The 23,896-nt window shown below is 40.6% G+C and overlaps 1 protein-coding gene across 21 annotated transcripts in view; it reads right to left on the bottom strand.

Annotated features, from left to right (window-relative positions):
- The window catches only part of LOC139447454 (zinc finger and BTB domain-containing protein 14-like), an 89,802-nt gene extending 66,197 nt beyond the window's left edge, over positions 1 to 23,605 (bottom strand). For 14 of the 21 annotated variants that reach the window (XR_011652025.1, XM_071228809.1, XM_071228810.1 and 11 more), the window contains exon 1: positions 22,402 to 23,605. Coding sequence is in view for 20 of the 21 variants with exons in the window: in XM_071228809.1 (XP_071084910.1) it covers positions 22,402 to 23,257 (856 nt within the window). In the remaining variant the exon portion in view is untranslated. Of the gene's footprint in view, positions 1 to 431; positions 771 to 6,199; positions 6,926 to 7,720; positions 8,095 to 10,886; positions 11,386 to 12,712; positions 13,103 to 13,724; positions 14,858 to 15,335; positions 15,628 to 22,401 lie in introns of those variants that run through there. The other 7 variants (XM_071228826.1, XM_071228821.1, XM_071228816.1 and 4 more) reach the window with 7 other exon arrangements.
- Between the last annotated feature and the right edge of the window lie 291 nt (positions 23,606 to 23,896).

The raw sequence follows: 23,896 nt of genomic DNA, 5'->3' as shown, positions 1-23,896 counted from the left end.
TCAGGCTTGCTGACTTGGTTGATGCATGTCATCGATCCCAATTGCATGGATCGATGCTCATGATGTCAATCACTGGATTGTCTGGTCCAAACTCGATTATGTACAGACCGCCGTCATATAGCTGAGTGGGGCGTTAAACAACAAACCAAACAACCAAAGCCCAAGTAACTCTCAGGAGCCAAAGTGTCGAAACGTGGTCACCATTCCAAGGACACTCCGTGACCAACGTCACCTGATTTGTGATCTGTACGCTGTGCAGGGGACCACATGCCACCACGGTAGACCATTCACAGAACCCAATCCAACTCTACAATTGTGTAAAAACCATCAGATGCCTCTTTAGGAACTCAAAAGGTTTACTTAGTAGGGTGAACAGCACAAATGCCTTTTCAATCTAACAGCCTGTCAATTAATCAGCAACGATTAGTTCCTTAGCAGTTCCTTAGTTCCTGTACCTCACTGTTGACAACTTGCAAGGAACGCTGAACATGTCTTTTGATGATAGGACATACTGCGCTTATGGATGTAAGTCTTCCCACAAGAACACGTGAATGTCTGTTTTTCATGAATAGCCTTCTTGTGGAAATATAGCCCTGGTCTGTCACTGAAAACTTTAGGACACATTGGACATGGGAATTTTTTCTTTTTCTGAGCAAGGCCGAGGTCAAGGAATGGGTTGAAAACTGCTGGGAAATTCTGAGGAGTAAACCCTCCCCCAACGACACCCAGTGCTGACAGAGAAATCTGGGATGTGCCATATTCATGATCATCTGAAAGAAACAAAAAAGTGGATGGAAAATCAGGCCATGTTGTGAAAGATTGAAGACAACTGTTGCATATCTCCTTAATTAACAACAAGTGAGTGAGTGAGTATGGTTTTATGTATGCACATGTGTGTGTATGTGTATGTGTTTGTGTGTTTTTGTGTGTGTGTGTGTTTTTGTGTGTGTGTGTGTTTTTGTTTTGTGTTTGTGTTTGTGTGTATGAGTGTTTTTTTTGTAATAGTGGTGTTCCACCGAGACACCATACCGCATTTTAACATGGACACGAAACTCAGATACTGTATACAGACACTGAGCTGACCAGCCCTTGTTTTTCCCCTTAACACGAGTGCCAGGCAGAGTATCAACAAGATTCATCTTTTAACACGTTTTGAATTACACACTCATGGGATAATCGACCATCAACCTTTCGCTCTCCGGCAGACACGAGACCACAAAGGCAGTCAGCAGAAATAGGGATGAAAACCCTTTATTACACAAGACGAGGTGCAAAGCGTCAGTTTTGGGCTTATGAGATATTAAGAGTGAGTGAATATGGTTTTCCACCGCTTTTAGCAATATTCAAGCAATATCACGGCGGGGGACACCAGAAATGGGCTTCACACATTGTACCCATGTCCGGAATCGAACTCGAGCCTTCTGCGTGACGAGCGAATGCGTCAAACACTAGGCTACCCAACTGCACCTGGGATATTGTGAGCTGAATGGTCTTGTCCACCACACAAAGGTTGAAGGGTGGACACATCTTTGACATTCGAGGACACCTCACATTAATATCGAAATTCATATACGAACTATTAACCTGAATGCATAAAAAAAGACAAACTACATTTCAATCTTGCATGTGTATTGCCTAAATCAGGTATGGCAGATTCACAAAATGAAAACAGAAAATAACTGTTCAGGGTAAGGACAAGAGATGACCGATTCCATATACAAAATATACATTTACACTCCAGCTATCAAAAACATGACAGGAAGATTACAAGGTGAACAGTTTGGATGCAATCCTCTTCTGCTACATCCAAAAATTTACAAACTACAGTAAACTACGTTTAGAACAAACTCAAATGGACCACAAATTTTAGTCTCTTATGTCCGTCGTACGTTACACGCATTTCCACCGTCAGACATCTTTTATCAAGTCATGTGACATCATGTTACTCGATACATAACGAAAGTATGCATTGTACAGAATATATCCACTTCAATCACTGTTACTATTGTTAATTGTGGGTGTTGAGGAAAGGTGTCAGTGCTTAAATCAAGCGTAAATCAATTGCTTCAAGTTGTTTATTGACGGTCCGAACAGCCGTGCTTGGCTGCGCATGTTTTGATAGGCAGAATGGTGACACGTGAGGAGCTCAGCCCAGGGATTAACAGTTCGTTAAACACTTAAAACATTATCGTTACATACGGGACCACAAGGTGAGTTCGCTATATCCGTTATTTCGTTGTGAGCGTGTTTGTTATATCCATGAACTTTTTATGATAAGATGTATACCATATTCGACGTAATAAGCACCCCGCTCTAAAAAGCGCCCACAGCGATATTTACTAATATATTGGCTAGTGAACAATCCCAATTAGCACCCCTTCCGATTGATCAATGTACACAAGACTTATTTATTCGTGTATAATACGCACTCATGTGTTATATGCACCCTTAATCATGGGCAATTAATTTCAGGAAAAATATATCTGTCCTATATAAACAGTTCAAACCGTCAGCATAAACCACAAAATTTATCTTTCAACTCTGTTTTTTCCACCAAAATAATATTCTAATAAGAGCTCCCTAGTTCTAATTTTGAGAGCGCCCTGGGCGCTTATTACGTTGAATACGGTATGGCAAATAGCAGGATAAAAAACAACAACAGTTTGTCATGTCCGTCAGTTCTGTATAAGCGTGTTCATTATAAACATAGTTTACTGTATTGTTTCCATGGAAACCAAGCATCAGCACCCCTGATTGGTTGAGGAGTTAAAAACGACACAGGTTTTATGATGGTGGTCCATACTTCGCTTGTGGTTATAAGTTCGTCCACAGACACACGTGAATGTTAGTTTTTCGTGAATGGACACCCTGTGGTAATACAAGCCCCCTTTGTCTTTGAACAGTTTACCACAGACAGGGCAAGGAAACAGATTGCTTGCATTTCTAGCTCCGTACTGATTGGCTGAAACATTCCTCAAAGGGGCACAACTCTGTAGAGCATATCCACCTGACGAAAAATCTACTGACGGCAACGCAAGCAGGGAACGGTCATAATATTGCACATCTGAAACAAAAAGCCCATGTTGGAGACATAAGTAGAAAATGGTATCGGATTTGAACTTTGTTCAATTACTTCCTCGGGCTGCTGTATCTAAACATTGTGTACGCATGTAAAGAATTAGTTGATTATGTCCCTATTCCTAAACTTAATACTGGCCTTTCCAGGGTGCTCTGATTAAATCTGTTGATATTTCACAAAGAGATGTCATCATGTAACATGTAATACTGGCCTTTCCAGGGTGCTCTGATTAAATCTGTTGATATTTCACAAAGATGTCTACATGTAACGCGATACTGATAAATCTTTAACGTCAATGCTATATCGATACAAATTTATAAATATCGATACTAAATAAATAATTCTCTGGAAACTCATGCTCCTCCGATGAACAGGAATTGACAGAATTGAATCATGAAATTTTGTGTGGCACAGTGACTTGCAATTAGCATTGAAGCTGCACATATACTGAAGGCAGCCATGGCCCATCAATGTAAGTTCACAATTTCAACCTCAACACATCTGCTTATCCTGAGAAGCTACAGTTGGAAATGTGTGAGTGAGTGAGTGAGTGTTGTTGCCATCAATATCAATGTGATCTGTTTATCTTTGAATTTTGCTGCACACATCTTTGTTTGATAGCATGAGTGTGTAATTTGGGTTTAATGCCTCATTAAACAGTATTCCAGTTATACCACAGCGTGTCAGCCTTATGTGGGAGTATTGCCCAAAGTGATGCAAGTCTCAGACGTTTACCATTTTCATGAAACCCACAAGCACGGGTCTGGTGCTGGCAAACCTAGAAACATAATAGGGGCGAACCGGAATTCAAATCCACAATCAGGCGAGCCCAAGGGAGACAACTTTGCAGTGAACTGCGGTGCCTTAGACGACTGGGTCACCTGTGTCCACGTTGATAACATTAGCAACAGTGAGTGAGTATGGTTTAAAGTCGCTTTTAGCAATATTCCAGCAATATCACAGCAGGGGACACCAGAAATGGGCTTCACACATTGTACCCATGTCGGGAATCGAACACAGGTCTTCGGCGTAACGAGTGAACGCTTTAACCACTTGGCTACCCGAACGCCCCTGAGCAACAGTGGGGCATGATGAAGCAGCATGAATAACGTTCCATGAGGCAGAGTGACGATCAGTCTGATCTCACACAGAGACCACTTTCTCGAGACAAGATTCAGGGCATCCAAGTTGTCCCAATATACCCACAGGTTCTCTCATAGGTGAACTCCAACTATCATATAGAAAAACATTATCTCACTTTCTTATGAATTTGAGAGAAAAACACCAATAAGTTCTTCACATTAATTTTTGCTTCCATACCAAAGAAGTTTATATGTATTTGTGGTTTAATGCGTGTAAATAATCAAGTCCAGACAACCCATGCGGTTCAGGAATGACAATACGTGATACTATTGCAGAGGTATCAAACCGGCAACCATTACCAAAAATAATCTTCAAACACCAACAAAAACTTAGCTATTGAAAAAAATCATGTTTATTCAGAAGTGATTTCAACATCAAACTGTACTGAGTTAATAAATGCACCAATTCTTGGCAGAAAAAAACAACTTTAACTGGCTTTCATTAACTTTGAAACCAGAGTGCTGTCAAGTAGTTCTCAACAAATATATTTGTCTAATACCATAAATAGAATGGTATGACACTTGGTAATGCAGCATTAGACAATTTTAAGAAAGCTTCCTTTCAACCAGCAATATTCCAGTTATAAGATAGCAGCCAGTAAATATTCAAGTCTGGACCAGACAATCCAGTAAACGATATCATGCGTAACGACCCATGCCATCAGGGTCCAGTAAGTCCATTAAGTCGCATGGACCAATTGTAAGCCAGAAACCCGACCATTTCATATTCAGTGGAAGGGTGAATAATTTGTTCCAGAAATGCAAAACCCTGCACTGAACATGCCAGACATGAAAACGATTGTTCATCTAACAAAGGTTCCAGTCCCAAAGAATATTAAACTGTCCATTATGAGTGAGTGAGTTGGGTTAAACGCCGCTTTTAACATTATTCCAGTTATATCACGGCGTGTTAGCTTAATGTTGGAGGAAAGCCCAAAGTGATGCAGGTCTCAGACGTTTACCACTTCAGTGAAACCCACGAGCACGAGAATGGTGCTGACAAACCTAGAAACAGAGGACTGGGCCACCAGTGCCCCTGGTCCCTTATGACCGGTATTCTCCTTGTATGATGAAACAAAAATAACTATAGGGAATAACTGAAGAAATTCAACCCAAAACTGCTTGTTATGCAAAATATGTTTTGGAGACATGCATCAACCAAGCAAGCGAGCCTGCCCACCCGACCCAGTTAGTCGCCTCTTACGACAACCATAGTCACCTCTTGCGGCAAGCATGGGTTGCTGAAGACCTATTTTACCCGGATCTTCACGGGTCGCAAATAATATGTAACAGCAGAAACAAAATCAGTGTGTTGATCAGACGACATTGGATTCTATTTACATACCATTGACATGACAAAACTATATCCATGTTGATTGTTCATTGTTCAGCATTGTACAGAAACAAAGAAGGCGATAGGAAGAGTTCAAGTTGTAACTATGGTCAATCACAAGCCAGACATTTTGAAAATTATATTCCATGAATTCAAGTCCGGTGATTCAGGGCAACAAGATGTGTCTCTACTTTACACCTCACAGCCTGATAGAGCATACGCCTACCCATGGGGTGAGTCATGTTAAAATTATGCGTTGACTTTTAAAAGTAACACAAAAGTGATTGCACTGCCTGGACTGGTAACTACTCAGACTGGCTTTGCCCTGCCTATCAGTGAACAAAATGCAAAATACCATTGCACAATACTAAAGACTAGATTAATATGTCAACACAGACTGGTCGATAGCACAATTTGCTGAAAGCTAGGTCACCTGGACCATGGAGAATTCCACATAAAAGTGGCGCAAATATAGAGGATATTATATGAGGGTTCATGTCATCCCATTATGACACGGGTGTCAAAATACCGGAATTTAGGCACGAGTGTCATAAACATAGGTCAACATGAACACAAATATAATGCTCTATTTATTACCGTAGATACATAGAGAGGTGAATTTTAGTGTTTTACCTATAATACCTATAAGGACAGCAAGTGGAACCACAATTTGTCAAAAGGTGTCAACAATCTTCAGCTATGACGTTGTTTCTAGTGTGGCGTCATTCTGACCTCACGTCACAATAAGATTCAAATGACGTCAACAATGCCGTCCAGGATGATGGAAACAATACACTGTTGTCTCGTGACATGGTATGACCCTAGGGCCCATATGACTTTTATGAACCCTGATATGTTTGCCCTCGTAGGTAATAATAAGTATTATTATAAACCTAGGACTCATTATGTACTGATATGTGACGAGGGTGTATTGTACACCATAACGAAAGTGGGTCATCTCTTGTCACACTTCTGAACATCCACAACACCACAACCTTTCTCAAGCAGACCTACGTATTGCTCCGATGGTTCACTCTTTTAAACATTATTTCGGTCCAAACAAATGTTCCCCAAATTGTGTTACTTCTTCTTTCTGAAACAACATAAACTGAACGCAAACTTTCTGATGTGAACCAAGGCTTCGTTTGTGGTGGTACGTCCTTCCACAGACACATTTGAACGTCACCTTCTCGTGAATCGCCAGCCTATGATATCGCAGTCCCTTTCTATCACAGAACGATTTCTCACACTCTAAACAGGAAAATGCTTTGACAGACGGGCTTTTAGCACCCGTCATGGGATGTAACTTATCCGCCCTGGCCATTTCCGCAAACCAAGCTTGACCAGAATCAGAACTCCCAACATGATAACCTGAAAACAACAAAAATCCTAGATCAGCATGATCAACCACCCAGGGTCTAACAATTCAGTTTGCACCACTTGCTAGGACTTGCTTCATTTTTCTGCATGACCTGTCATTGCTCAAATAGACAGTATGGCAACCATGACTAAGGGCGCAGGATTTGTGCGTCCAGTACTCACAAATTTTGAAATTTGATGCAGAAAGAGAATATACTGCGTCCCGAGGGACACACAATAACATTCATTGTACCTACAGCGCATCAAGAGCAGTAATGAGAGTCCGTCATTTCATCCATCAATCATGTCCACATGATCGTTGATTCATTCCAGGCTCTTAAGTAATTATCAAAACGTACAGTTCACTACACCATTTCATTACTTTACAGGACCCCCCACCCCCCAACTGCCTTCAAGGACCCTTAAAATTAATGGAGGGTCCTCTGGACCCACACTTTTGTTTGTGAAGGTAAAACCCTGAAGTGTGGTCTGTTCCTTCACATTCATCAAGTTCTACTTTTCTACTGTTAACCTTCACAATATCACATGATATGTTCAGTCTGCAAGCCTTCAGGCAACACTCAATAACCTTCTATCAATGACACCAAACGCTTGACAACCTGATACTCCAGCTCAATTAAGTTCTGCTATTTCCTCGCTCACAGATGGTGAGATGATATATATGCCGATATACCAGCGATAGAAACAAGAGTTTTTGTCCACTAGTCCTTGACAACATACAGGAAAACCCTTAAAAAGGCAAATTTCTACTAGTCCTTATGATACCTTACTATTCGGCAGTTTGGCAAGGACTATAGGACTAGTGCCAATTTCTAATGCTATATACCCAGCTGATATGCAATCCTAACACATGTCTCAATCAGCATCACATTTCTCCTGCGAAGACTGCTTAACATCAACACCACAGAAATTCTGATGGTATTTCAAACTCCTTTTGTGAGCATACGTCCTGCCACATACACAAGAAAATGTCTGTCTGACTTGGCAGTGATGCTCCTGCAGTGCTGAAACACTATAGAACGTTCTCCCACACTTCTGGCAAGAGAAGAACTTGGCAGGAATGCAGCCCGGTACATGAAAGTTGCCGATTGTAGACACATGCATGTCTTCATTCACTGACGCCGCTAATCTCCTCCAGTAGGGTGGAACACCATCATGACCTGAAACCAAGGTGAGGGGAGGTTAAAATTGGGTTTAACGTCGCGTCCAAGATTATTGCACTTATATAGCGACGTGCATGCACGTGTATGTGTTGCTGCTTGTACTAGTCCGGACTGATGCCGATTTATAGTGCTAGCTCACTGAGATACCATGCCCCAGTTTAACATGAATACCCCACTCAGACACAGTATACTGACTCCGAGCCGACCAGTCCTTGTTTTAGCCCCTTAATGCCGAGCGCCAGACAGGGTAACAACAAGTACAATCTTTTAACGTCTTCTTGTATGACGCGGCCCGGGATCGAACACTGGACCTTCCGCTCTCCGGGCGGATGCTCTCCCACAAGACCACGGAGGCGGTCTGAAACCAAGGTAAAGGCTGATGAGAAGTCTCCCATGTTCAAACAAGTACTTGTTTCTTGGTTCCTTGTTTAACACTGCACTCAGCAATATTCCAGCAATATCACAGCGGCCTGGACAACCTGTGACGGACATCGTGGACAAGGATCCACTTCTCTTGGGGACAATGCCACGCCAACCACGTCAAAGGTAAAATGGTGGGACCATTAAAATACATCTGTGACGTCATTCAATTCTTTGAACCCTCTATATTTTTCAGGAATGGACAGTTGGTTGTGTTCTCTTCCACAGTTGCATGGGCTCTGTCGTGAATCGATCCTTACAATGTATATTACACGGCTCTTCAGAATGTTGTCAAAGAGGAGTAGGGATGTTTTAAATAGGGCAAGATCCCCACAACTTTCCATTATTTTTTCAGGAAAGGAGAGTTACTCAGACACAGCCCTCCACAGAATCCCCAAGCGGCTTGCAGTAATGTCTGGCACGTCCAAGATTATTGCTATTATATATAGACATGCATGCACGTGTGTGTGTGTGTGTGTGTGTGGCTGCTTGTACTAGTCTGGACTGATGCCGATTTATAGTGCTAGCACACTGAGATACCATGCCGTAGTTTAAGATGAATACCTCACACAGACACAGTATACTGACTCCGAGCCGACCAGTCCTTGTTTCAGACAGACAGGGTAACAACAAGTACCATCTTTTAACACATTTTGGTATGACGCGGCTCAGGATCAAACCCCGGACCTTCCACTCTACCTCTAGACCACAGAGACGGTTGTTTTGTGTACAGGGCATTTTTTACTTCTACATTTCTGCATAAGTCTTTACTATTAATGGTTTAACCCACTGGAATACCTTTCAGAAATGGACCGCCTGAACTCGACATCAGTTTGTCTCCTGAATTAACAAATTGTCATCATGGACAGTAAGTAACGGATAAATGTGAGTGAGTTTGATTTTACGCCGCTTTTAGCAATATTCCAGCAATATCACGGCAGGGGACACCAGAAATGGGCTTCACACATTGTACCCATGTCAGGAATCGAACCCCTGGTCTTCGGCTTGACGAGCGAACGCTTTAACCACTAGGCTACCCGACCGCCCAACACGGATAAATGTAGACTTGTTCCCATACAAGAATGACCAGGTTGAAAATGAAAAAGACCATGTGGAAATCACAGACTCCAGCATTTATATCATACATTTCCATACCCTCATCTGAAGTCGAACAAGAACTACCAACAGATCCAGAGTGTGCGAGCAACTTACGACGCTTTGAACATTATTACAGTTATGTCAATCCTTGTCAGCTTGAAGTGGAAGGAAAACTCCCAAGTGATGCAGGTCTTACGTATTTACCCATGCAACCCACAAGCAAAGGGTATGGTGCTGACAAAACAAGAAACCGTCAAATCTCAACCCACAACCTACGACAATGATAGGTGTCTGGCGTGCCTAAGGGAAGCAACTCTGCACAGTGAACTGTGGCACCTGAGACAAGTGGGCCACTCTTGCCACTCATTCAATCCAGATCTCCGAGGGTGTCAGTATTACTAGGATGCTCAAGAAACTAAAAAGCTCAAACAGCTTGATAACAATATAAGGCGAGGTGAAATGGGGTTTAACATCTCGTCTAAGATTATTGCACTCATAAAGCGATGTGCAGGCATGTTTGTGAGTGTGAGTCGGATGACCTTGATTTAGCCCCTTTATGCTGAGCGCCAGGCAGGGTAACAACAAGTTATCGAACCTTCCGCTCTCCGGGTGGACACTCTACCACTAAGGCGTTTATAACTATATAAACCTACCTAGACTCTGCAAACCTTGTCTTGTGTGGAATATGCGTAATCGTCACGGACATAACAACCGTAGACACTACCATTTAGGCATACAAGATGACAGGAAACTTTTACATGAGTGCTATCAACTCCACGTTGAAATCTTTTATTATGGAGGTCAAAACGTGTCAGAATACCAACACTAAAATGTGATCATTGAGTGTGCGTCTATTCTACTGATGGTACCACATGGTGAATGTATGATTGAAAGCCTTCCTTCCCACACTGAAATATGGCCAGGGTTTAACACTCATCTAAATTGATAATGGATACAACTTACATTGCAAATCCCATGGAAAGAAAGAAAGTGTGGCTTTTTGAAGTATCAAATTCATAAAAATAAAAAATGGAATGTTACATATAACAGACTTTTTTAAGTTCGTAAGAATGGTTGATTTTCTTCAAACTAACACAGAAAAATCATTAAAAATGGGCTCATGGCTTCTGAATATGTGCAACCACAGCATTCCAGAGTAAGTGTCTTTGGCAGCCAATTTTGGAGAAAAAAAATGACATTGCTCAAACTTGATTTGTTTCAAAGTTATTTTTCGTAATTTGTGGAAATGTTTTTACTGTCATTTGCTGCTATCAGCAGGTCGAGATGAAATCGCTGGATACGTTTATAAATGTCTTGGAAATCAAGTGACACAAGTCACCAACCCAGGAATCATGACTTGACCCTCAGTATGTCCTGGTGAGAGTCTCCAGACTGGAAGTGAGTAGATTCGTGAATGTTTCAGAACGGTACCATTGAAAGATGATCATCAGAGTTGGTCACTTCCTGTTGACTGTCCGATATGAACAGGACAGAACTTCTGATGGTACCACAAGCTACGCTTGTGATTGTAAACCTTTCCACAGACACAGGAGTAGGTCAGTTTGCTATGGATGGCCAGTTTATGCTGGTACAAACTTGTGTTGCTACCAAACACTTTGTCACACTCGGGGCAAGGAAACGATTTCTTAGGTTTGTCGCCGGTCAGATGTTTCATATAAATGTTTTCGATGTTAGAAACAGTCATTGCGTCATACATTGATGGCGTTAAGCTCCAATATGGTTGCGAACTTCTAGGGGCTTTACGATTATCTGAAAGTAACAAAAAGGCTAATCAGAAATGTTTTTTAATTTTGAATTTGACAATTTTAAATTTTAAAATGCTTTACAATCTGGTTCAAGAATGAAAAAAGAAAGAAAAAGGATTTTGTATACAGTAATGTTGTTTTGCAATATGCTCCTTTTAAGCCAACCATACAGGTTTGTTTAGTATCATTTGATTCATTCTCTTCAGGCAGTTCAGACAAGAAACTGTCAGTGGCTGATCTCAAGTCTTTGCTGAGACTTCATTTGTTAACCCTTTCAGTTTTCAAATTTCTCCACTGTATCTGCTGGACAGACAAAAAGACCCAATTCAAACACTTCGGTTAATATGTTTATTTCAGAGTCAATGGTATCAAAGATAGAGCAAACATTATGGACACTTTGATTGACAATACAACACACTGAGATACTCAAAACACGCCGTCAACCAGTATTGTTTTTGTGCACAATGACGAGTCACTGGATTGTGTGCACAATGACGAGTCACTGGTTTGTGTGCACAATGATGAATCACTGGATTGTGTGCACAATGATGAATCACTGGTTTGTGTGCACAATGACAAGTCACTGGTTTGTGTGCACAATGATGAATCACTGGTTTGTGTGCTCAAGGAAAAGTTGGTTTGAACACACGTTTAATCACTGGTCTGTGTGCACAACACTTCACCATTTTTTGTGCACAATCGGTTACTAGTTTGAATACACAACGTGACACTTCGTTTGTAATTATTAGGTTTTAGGATTTTTCCCGAGATCTGTAGACGGAAGAAGTGATGACGACAACAACAAAGCCATACCATGTATACTGGCAAAACACTCCATAAATATCAGTTGTAGCAATGAGGGTAGTCCACTCCACTACCAGCAGATCATGATGATGTTTTCATGATAAGTCACAGGCTTACACTGCACCAATATCTGACTTTCGTTAAAACACCAAATAGATCGATCTTACTTCCATTTGCAAGGACTTGAATGAAAAAAACACAAAAGGCATGAATGAGGTGGGTAGGGTGAAATGGGGTTTAACATCGCGTCCAAGATTATTGCACTTATATGGCGATGTGCATGTATGTGTGTGTGTGTGGCTGGATGTACTAGTCTGGACTGATGCCAATTTAGAGTGCTAGTTCCCTGAGATACCATGCCGCAGTTTGACATGAATATCCCACCCAGACACAGTATACTGACTCCGAGTCAACCAGTCCTTGTTTTAGCCCCTTAATGCCGAGTGCCAGCCAGGGTAACAACAAGTACCATCTTTTAATGTCATTTGGTATGACGCGGCCGAGGATCGAACCCCAGACCTTTCGCTCTCCGGGTGGACGCTCTACCACTAGACCACGGAGGCGGTCAAAGGCATGAATGCTGCATCCAGTAAGACCAGACATGATTTACATTTGTTGCCCTCCGGGCATCTGTTCAATAAACGGATTACACGTTTTTTGATGGTACCACATGCTCCGTTTATGGGAGTAAGTTTTCCCACAGACACAAGTAAAGGTTAGACCATCGTGAATGGACAATTTATGCTGATACAAACTCCTCTTGTTTCCAAAAACTTTATCACATAGTGGGCAGGAAAATAGTTTTCTAGATTCGTCAAACCTCACGAAACTCGGAATTGAGCTATCGAAATTATTTGTGTTCATCGAAACAAACATTGGTCCCCCGAGTTGGTGATTTAAGCCTGAACCATGAACACCTGAAAGTAACAAAAAATTCCCAATGAATAATGTTTCAAATTAATTTTGATCTGTTTCAACTTCAACCAATATCATCATTCAGCAATATGTTCAAGAAAGAAATGAAAGATTTTGAAATAAGAGAGTGAGCAAGTACGGTCTTATCAATATTCCAGCAATATCACGGCAGGGGGCACAAGAAATGGGCTTCACCCATTGTATCTGTGTGAGGAATCAAACCTGGAACTTCGGAATGACCAGTGAATGTCTAAAGCAATAGGGTACCACCCACGCCCCCTCCCCCAAAAGAAAAAAAGAAGAACACCTTTCAGGTTATGCCAACAAAGAACAACCAACTGATCCCTGATACATCATCTACCTATCAGCTGTCCCGCTAAGATTCCGGGTCATAAGTCTTCAGCAACCAATGCTTGTCGTAAGATTCGACTAACAGGATCGGGAGGTCAGCCTCGCTTACTTGTTAGACGCATGTCATTGTATCTCAACTGCACAGGGTAGAATAGGTCTTCGGCAACCCTAGATTCAATTACTTACAGACCGCCATCATATAGTTGGAAAATTGCTGAGTGCGGCGTTAAACAACAAACGAACAAACCTATCAGTGATGGAACTACTTTGACAGTGAACAGGGCAGTGTCATCAATCAATGTCTTTTCAACATAGTTCAAAAGAAGGAAGAAAGTCCTGTTACTGACCCACTACACAAAGAAAACCAGGCCATTACACCAACAAACCATTGGAACTGTTCCAGAGGAATATGATCTTTCAACAGTATTCTCATCAAACAGTCTCCTTACTTGCATCAAGATCACATTTTCCTTGTCACCAAGTCATTTTATCTTGTTCAATCTATCCCCTTGTCAACCAAATCAAGGGGAGATCAAATGAACTCCCCAAATCCCAGGTAGAAATAAAGGTGACAAACGTTTCATGACAACAACAACAACAACAACGACAACAGAACGTCCATGCCTTCTTAAGATAACACTTGAATGCAAACTTTCAGGTTCTCCAAACAGTCTGGTGGTGTTCGACGTTCTGTAGTCCTACCCCCGGCAATACTTTTCTTCTTTGGCAATACTACATGTGATGTGACGATGCATGCATGGATTATGCTTCAACACATGAAGATGACAGTCTACTCCGCTAAAGGTGCAGACATTGAACAGATCTTGCCCTTTGTATCACACAACATCAGTTATTTGGATGTGCTACAATTAAAAACCGAGATCACAATGGCAGGGTTCACTCTAGGAATTTTATAAAACAGGCCCATTATATGAAAGTTTTAAATATTCCAGAGGTACGCCCACACAGCACAATGTAAAAATGCCCAATTGTATTTGAAAATGTGGGGCTTTTTTAAAAATTTAGAGCCCATCCCTAGAATTCTCCCTGCAACGGCACAACCACAGGATAGTCTTGCACCTCTTACTGCTGTAACACGGACAGCATATGCACCTTGCATCTCTTCTGGTGACGAGACATGTTGGTTTCATAGCTGTACGTCTTGCCACAAACACAGTGCAGCGTCATGTTCTCGTGAATCGCCTTCACATGATACTGTAACCCTAACTTCCTATTGAACACTTTGTCGCACTGTGAGCAAGGAAACGAGAGTTTGGGGGTGACCAAGCCGTCTCCAGAAGCCCCTTGTCTATAAACACTAGGAACAAACATGCCTTCCATTGGGATCGTCACCAACGGGTGCAAACCTGGTCCTGCAACGCCTGACCTTGACCAGTTCATAGCTCCTGAAAGTAACAGAAAATGCTGAAATGAATCCTCAGAGACAGAACACCAGACGCATACAAAGAAACCTCTTCTAGAACAGCGTGGATCGTCTGAAAGTGACCCTTCAGTGCACATGACATTTCACTCCAGCTAAACACTTGCGTTAATCTCACTACATCGTGTTGTAAAGAAGGATATCCAATCAGGGATACTGATTCTTTGGACCTTCTACTCCGAGCTTACTTCCACTAGGTGCTTAAAAACTGATTTGATGGTTGTGGATTGACATTCTGAATATGTGACAGTCGGTGTTCATGAGTACGGATGTTTCAAAGATATATATCGCTCACTCCATGGGAGTAAAAAAATGACACCTAAAGGTTCAAAATGCACACAGACACAAATTCAGGAAAATGAAGTCTCACTGCACAATATAGTCCTAATATTCAAATTCAGGGTTGATTTCAGCCAATCAGATGTCAGTCTCAGAATTCATACCTGTCTCATTTCTCTCCCTTTGTCAAATACACACTACAAGTCTTTTGATGGTAGGACATGCTACGCCTGTGGTTATATACCCGACCACATGTACAGGTGAACGTAAGCCGATCATGAATAGCCTTCTTATGATAAATCATACTGCTGCGATCACAGAACACTTTGTCACACTCGGGGCACTGAACTGTTTTAGGTCTAGTATCTCGCGGTCTTGAATACAAAAGATTCAAAGAAAAGGGCATTTGGCCAAACAGATGTGGACTTGTGCTTGAGCTTCCAAAGCCATCAGAACCTGCAAGCAAGAAAAGGCCCAAGTCAGTTTTACCTCAAAAGGGCTGAAAACAAAACTTTGGGCTCAAACACTCGATGTTTCTTCAACAGCTGCCCTTAACACAAACAAAGTTCATTGCCTGATTCTCTAAACAAATTACCCTTGCATCTAGATGTGTTGCTTCTGGGGATGAAACGGAAATGCCACAAACATTCATCCAACAAGTGAAGAATAGTAACTAGAAACTACCGAGTCTTGTCAGTTCACATCAGTAAAGCCTAGACAGTGAACTCCAACCTAGACATTAAACATAAGACTAACTAGTCTGAGAAACGTAAGTATTTCAATGAATAAAGTTGTTAAATACCTAAATACAAAATGATAAAAAGAAGCCAAGAGACTTGCCAACGATCATAGACTTGCATGGGCTGTATTGGATAAATTTGTCTCAGGGTATGACAAAGTAAACATCGGGAGTGTCAAGACAGAACAACCCTGTGAGCCAGACAGTGTACACCCTTGTGTCTAGGGTCAGCATTCATCAGTCATTCCCAACCTGTAGCTCAATTCGGAATAGTGGTTCATGTTAAGTAACTACAATTGGGGATAGAACAAAAAATACACTCTCTAGTTTCACAAGTCTCACACTAACAGACAGGACATGTGTATCCCCTCTTGTGCCCAGCCAGTGTACTACACGCACTAGTGTCAAGGTGGATCACAGTCTACAGCACAAAGCATTTCAGTTCATATTGAGTAAATACTGACACTGCACGAGAATTCTACTGCATGTCACGGAAAGATTGGTTTTACACTGTTTCCAAGTTGGGATTCAAACCCAGACAAAATCCAACCCCAATGTCACCACCTTAAGTTAACTGCTTGAGTCGTCTGTTAAATCCTGCGTATCAAACTGAACATAACTTTATCCTACTACAGACGCTGTTTTCACATCAAGACACAGTGTCCCTTTTCATCAGAGATCATATCTTATAAATCTGCATGACTTTTTAACACTGTACATCAGTCCTTCCTGTTCTTGATTTTGACAAGATCTGATCTGGAAATATTGTCACTCAACATCAATAAAAGCAATCCCATCACTTCCATCTTGCATACTCCAACAGGATTTAGTATGATAAGTTTCAATATGCCATACACAAAGCAGATACACAATTCTAAATACCGATAATATCCATACAGGGATCATTCTAGGGTGAGGTCTTGTGCTTTCAGCCCCTAAATACGAAAAAAGGCCCACATTTTCAAAAACAATGACCATTTTAGTGAGTGAGTGAGTGAGTGGGGTGAACAATGTCCCTACAACCACAACATAAAACTTTTCCCTAACATGACAATGTAAAGTCGATATTGATACAGTGGGTGGGTGGGTGAGTGAGTGAGTTGGGTTTAACGCCGCTGTTAACAGTATTCCAGTTATATCACGGCGTGTCAGCTTTATGTAGGAGGAAAGCCCAAAGTGATGCAGGTCTCAGACGGTTACCACTTCTGTGAAACCCACGAGCACGGGTATGGTGCTGACAAACCTAGAAACATAATCAGGGTGAACCGGGAATCGAACCCACAATCATAGGTTTCTGGTGTGTCCAAGGGACACAACTCTTATTGAATCGCGGCGCCTTAGACGACTGGGCCCCCCGTGCCCCCCGATATTGATACAGAGTTCCAGTGACATTATTTACGTATTTAGTTCCATGCATGGTTCCAATGAGGCATCTCCATGACGGTGAATGTACAATAGCACTGCAGGTGCCCTGTACAGGACCAGAAATACCAGGCACAAATGTAGTCGGTATACATGATACCAGCGAAAACCAACACACTTGATCCACAGTTCACAGGACTTCCGGAGTACGATCACCTTCGCCAACAAAGAAAATTCCCAATCCAGGTCTTACAAAGTGAAAAGATAATAATAATGTTTCCATGCAACCGTATTCATTAAGCATTACAAGCTTGAACACCTCATTTACACTTGAATGCATTGCGATGTCATTCCTGTTTTCAGGACAACTGCAGCCTTGGTAATTATGTTTTGTAAGGACTCGTGGAGACATTATGTTGCTGGTCCTCAGAGCTTGTAACTAGTCTGGCTTGAACAAGACGAAAATGTTTACTATGCTGACATTTTCTGTCAGTTTAATTCAGTTCTAATTGTAGCAAAATTGAGGCATTGAGAACTGGTTCAGAATTATAGCCCTCAAATGCTAGAAGTCAATGAGGACTTTTGTCGTTGGATTTTCACTTGTCATCAGTACAATGTGCTGGTCTCGAGCTAGTCTCGGGCTAGTATGAATTTCTAAGGCTGTAATGATGATCTTGTTGCTTCTTGCATATTGTCCCTTTCATCATGTGTTAATAGTCATACACATAGTATCGATTAGCACGATCAGCATTACTAATGTCATCACCATACTGTATTCGTGCACCATCATTTCTCATCAGGAAACAATGATGCACTTCTCTCAGATTCAAAATAGAATATGTTAAACCATAGGAAAAATATACAGAGTAAATGAACAGATTTCTTCTGACCACATACCCCCATAAATCCCACCCACCATTTTCATAAATATACTAGCTAGTTTGTAGGAAAACAGTACCCAGAAATATCAAATGAACAGATATGCATGAACACTTTGTCTTGAGTAAAATCCCAGTAGAAGCAGAAACATGTTTAATTTTTTATTGTGAGGCAAGTTTTTACTTGGTCATGTCATCAAAATGACTGAAGTATTTGTCCAGAAAGAACCACATATTTTGTTTTCATAGGTAAAAGTAAATTTAATTTTCAAATTTCCACAATGAACAAAATAGCATCAATGTTATTAATCTTCTTTACCCATCCCTATTGCCGCGTAAGGGTCACATGGTTCAAGAAGATATTGAGAGCTCATCGTCCCAATTAACTGAAACACAGAGTGTGAACACGATTTTGGTGCCATTGTGTCAATTATGGACTTTCTTAATCTTCACTTTGTAGTATTTTACCCATGGCTTCAAAACCTAATGTGAAAATTAACTCTCAAAGCCCAGGCCACAGTTGAATCAGGAAGCCAGTGTGTGGACTTACCTTGTGATGTCAGGAACCACGCCCCCTTCATAGCTGTACTGTGGCACTGGGTGTGTCAACATGGCAAGTGACAAGATGGATTAAACAACTGATAAATTTATTCCAATTCCTTCAGATGTGAAGTGTAAAAATATATTTTCAAAAGAATAACAAACCAGCCCAGCAGGGCAAAACAAATCGATCTTATCACTTTCCACACTACAGATGAAACATATATATGGAACATTGTTATTTCTTCTATGTGAGAAACATACCAGACACAGATAGGGCTTTCCTAGTAACTGGTAATAAACATGTTGATACAAGACATTTTTAATGAACCTAATGCAAGTATCTAAATTATATATATACTTGCTATGGGACAAAAACTAAGGAACAATTCTTATTGTTCGTCCAACGTGATGATATATTTGTAGTTTTGTTAAAAGTGTTTCCTTGGATTACTAGTTGCATGGAAAACCCTATATGGTTCCATACAGCTAAGTGTGATTTGACAAGGACTTCCACTGAGCAATACAAATAATATCAAAAGGCAAATTGATGCAAAATTTAGCAAAACAGTTCTATCTTTTTGCATGGATAGTTTGATAAGACAACTTAACTGAAATATTGTGGACAGTACAGTTTTAAGTCATACTCAACTGTACGGACCAAACAAAACGCAGTTAGTAATATATAGGACGATCAAGAACAAAATGGATTCAATTCTCTTTGTACTTCTAGTCATTGACCATTTATTCTAAACTGCTTAGCAACAACAATATAACCTTATTTCTTTTCAATTGAAATATGTAAAATCTGATGATTCTCCATGGCATCAATTAATGAAGCAATTCATATTAAAGAAATTCAATGATTCATTAAGTATTTGCAAGTTACAGCAACAGATACTTAGTTCAATTTGGAGATAAACCTACTGTGTGTTTGAGGTAGACTAATTGTGGATGAGATACCTTTAATTTTAATTTGTAGACAAGTGCTTTCGCGCCAGCATGAGAAAGAAGTGTCACTGTTGTAGCCCAATCTTGTTAAAATCAGACCTTAGTTCTCGCTATCGCTAAACAAAGATCTGAAGACATCCCATTACGGGTCACGCCAGAACGACCTTATAGCCCCATGTTTAGGTTGACAGTATCAGAAGGGGCCTTGGAAAACTGACACAAGTCATACTACTGTATGGTGGAATATATTCCATTTTGCATTTCTCAATTTGATAAATAACAGACGAGTTCAAGAAATAAAACACTCTTTGCAAATATTTTTGTCTAGTGACCACGAAAAAACGAATTAAATTCATGAAGGGATACAGTCCGATTCACTGAACATTCTAGGGAATCGTAATCAGCCCTAACGTTTAGTGTAACAAGCTTTGTTTTTATTTACATTATGTATACTTGACGAGATTATCGATTAAGTTTTACTATCCAATTCCCAAGTTGATTTCAGCTTTTGTAAAATACAGTTTAGTTAAGTCAAACAGTATTTATAAATGCATGTTTCTGTACTGAGCAGTCAGTGATGTCAGGTCGACGGCTTTATTTTTCCAAGTAGCCAAGTGGCGACTGAAAAAAGCTATTGGTCACCAAGTAGAAAATTTCTAACACTGCCAAATAAGTATGGCTGATTAAAAATGCATCTGAGCTGAGGACAAATCGGTATTGTTCCACGAGACTAATTTTTGTGACCGGTGATATACATGTTTTCGCGGGTTTCAGCATGTGAAAGAACTGTTGTGGCTGGGACACAGTGCTTAGTGCATGTGTTTTTTTTCATTGTTTGTTCTGAGCTTGTATGATTCAAAAGCGTGTTAATTGTTTATCAGCATGGTTTTTGACATCATCACTGTCGTTATTGTCCATGCTGATTCAATTCCGGCAGTAAACTTCCTTTTAAAAAGGGAGGTCAATGTCTAGAAGTTCAAGAGAAATGAAGCCTTCCTTGATGCAAATGAGTGTTTGGTTACTCGCTGATGTTGGATGTCTCAGTATCTTTACAAATCATGTGAAAATGCTTGCCAACTGTTTCAGGTCATAACTGAAGATATCACAAGCATTAGAAATAACCAAACACTCTGTGAGATTAAGGAGAAGTGCTGGTCATCCTGTCAGTTTTACTCAGTAACCATGGCAACTGTATTGATAAATTGCCCACTCCTGTACTAAAGTCCTGATCCTGATTGATACAAATTTTGTGAATTTTCCCCGTGAAGTGGAGTTACAGTTATACTATAGTGGACAGTCAAGGTGTGAAAGAGGGTATAGCTTCCCTAAATTTTTCTACCTTCCAGCACTTTGAGTTTCTTACTTTTTAACACATATTTTCATAACTAAATATTCTACCATTTACATAGACTAACACCTAGTCTCTGTAATGAACATATTGTACAGAAAAAACACTTGTTCAGTTATCTTAATAGAAACATAATAAAAGGGAACCCAGTGACTCTCTTCATTTTAAGATAATCTAGACTTGCCAAACATTATAGACTTGCATGTGCTGTATTTCATATATATTTGTATCAGGGTCTGTAAGACAGACTACCATTTACAGTTGAGCCTGCAATCCTCAACATAATTTTCAGTATTATCTTAGTATTCCGACTATGATTTGCTGACTCTACATGACCAAACAGAATTTTACTCGACAAGGACCTCGCTAAACTAACAGAAACAGAGTCGAGGTTAAGTCCACAAACCCCTTGCAATTTTAACTGGCCATGGGCCAGCAGTAAAATCGACCCCTGCAGTGTTCGAAATAAGTTTGAGACCCAACAGTCAGTTAGGAAACCCAAAGTTACCTTACCCCATTCAGACATTTTAAATATTTAAAAATCGCAAAAAAAGTAAGAGACAAATCGCATCCATTACATCTTGATTCAGTTGAAAAAATCCAAACAATGATTGAGAATCTAAAAGGAATCATAATAAACCTGAGTACGCAAGTAGTCTTAAAAATTATCTGACTGAGTCGGGCTTGTGGGGGAAAATTTCACAGAAAAGTTACCAGCCACGGGCAGGTAGTTATTTTGGACATGGTGTACACAAGGCCTGGGGAACCTGTTTCAATTAGGTTATCTTGCAAGCTTGACACAGAGGCAGTTTGATGGATATACAACCAACACTTGTTGGGATAGACATAATTCTGGGCTTCTATGGCGGTGTTTGAAGTGGGGATTGGGGGTCCTGTGGTCTCTGAGGTCTGATCCTGCAGTAATTTAATCTGAGGAACCCCTAAATGTTTTAAAATTAATATTACGGTTATGACAAGGACCCCTTAAACCATCAAGCCTAATTTCGAACAATGTATTGTTGTGTTTTAATTAATCCTGTTGTACAACATTCGTGATCACCTACAGGTTTTTAACATGCTTAAAAAGGGGTGCCTTGGCCGTATGTATTTTTAGGCTGGGGGAACTAACTGTAGTCTTACTGTTTTTATTTTGAAGCTTTCTGAACTATTCCCCAAATATCTGATTCACAATATTTTCATAATTCTGGCTTATATACTGTGAATTTCATGAGATATCATCATAGATAACAGAAAACAAAAAACTGAAGTTTAAATTGGTTTCAGAGCGGATTGTTCGAATCCCTTGTTCCCTGTTGGGCCCACTTTTGTTATCGTCGGAACAAGTTTCACTGAGTTTTGTTCTATCAGGACGACCATCACTTCTCGAACAGCAGAACAAACTAGATAATTACCGTCATTGCTGTAATCTGCTTCGTTATCGTCGCCGTAGTCATTGTCGTCTTGAAACACTAAATAGTCATCTGCACTTTGGTCACCATGACGAACTTGACTAGTACTGGGTCCGGCGTAATCTGGCACATGTGGAACGTTTTGATGGAAGGATGATGATGAAGAACCGGGTGATTGAGAATGTGATGATTGTTGATGAGAGAGTCGATCTAGAGCTGCTTGGGACGTTTGCGTATGAGGTACATCTGATGAATAATCTATTTGCATGTATGGAGTCTCTGTCTTTGGCACAACACCATCGGGTTCAGGATCCGGTTCTATTTCTATCAAATCTGGATCTTCTGGTTCTTGTTTCACATTAACAGAAGTGTCATTTTGAGATTTTGAATGGGTATTGTTGGACGGAGAAGACGTGGATTGAGCATGTGGAATGCGACGGGCTGGTGAACGAATTGGTGTACTTTCTAAATATTCAGTCCGACTACTTTTCGATGCAGGTTGAGTTGATGAGCTGTTATCGTGCAAACGCTTCGTTGAAACTGTGACTGACGTGGACATCTGCCCATAATTTACAACTTCACTTTCTTGTGGTATTAATGAACGATCTACGTCAAATACTGAAAGTCTTAATGTTTTGCATTCGCTCTTTGATATCATGCTCGCGTTTGACGAAACGCCATCAACTGTAAACGTCAGCTTGTTTGCATGCAACGCAACTTGAATGTTGGCATCTTGTGTCGTGCCATAAGAGTTCACCGATGCCGGAAATTCAAGATTCGACTTCGGTCCTTTTTGTAATGATGAAAATACAGTGCACAAGTCTATTGGAATGGTGAACTGAAGCGTTTCGATGAACATGATTGTAGATTCCCTTTTTGATTTGATCCTTTACTTGAAACTGTTGAATCGTCCCTGCAGAATGGGAGAAATGATGTTTCCTCGATCAGTTTTGTTTCTCGACGCCTTGCCTCTTTGTACTTGCTTCGCGCATTCGGAATTTCGAACACATGGCAGGTGCGCGCTTCGTTAATCCCTCTTCAAGAGCGTCTGATCACAAATTCATCCTCACGGTTTCTTCTTATGGTGTATTAAGAATCAAATGATCACCCTGCAGTATAAATAATACATGGACAGTCGTATTTCAGTTGTTTTTCTTGAAATACTCTGCAGGTCCACCACCTCTTCTTGGCTTCCTCGTTCGTTTTTCCGGTACTTTCGAAACTACTATCCTACAGACTAACTTCAATGTAAGTTTTCGTAATAAGGACTTCTGTTGAAACTACAACTGCAAAAACACATCTCATTGCGTGCATTACATTGACGCAAGTGAATGGGTATGACGGAGTTAAATGTTTGTATTTTTACTTAATTATAATGCTACTATCAAATTTGGGGTTTGTATATACATGTGTGTGTGTGTGTGTGTGTGTGTGTGTGTGTGTGTGTGTGTGTGTTTTCAATGTGTAAAAGTGTCTATATATAACATGTCAGTGTATA

The sequence above is a fragment of the Haliotis cracherodii genome, unplaced genomic scaffold (assembly GCF_022045235.1).
Source record: "Haliotis cracherodii isolate W230 unplaced genomic scaffold, xgHalCrac1.p SCAF_7, whole genome shotgun sequence".
Classification (NCBI taxonomy): Eukaryota; Metazoa; Mollusca; class Gastropoda; order Lepetellida; family Haliotidae; genus Haliotis; species Haliotis cracherodii.
Note: the sequence above shows the minus strand (reverse complement) of the source record. Positions and strands in the feature narration are given on the sequence as shown.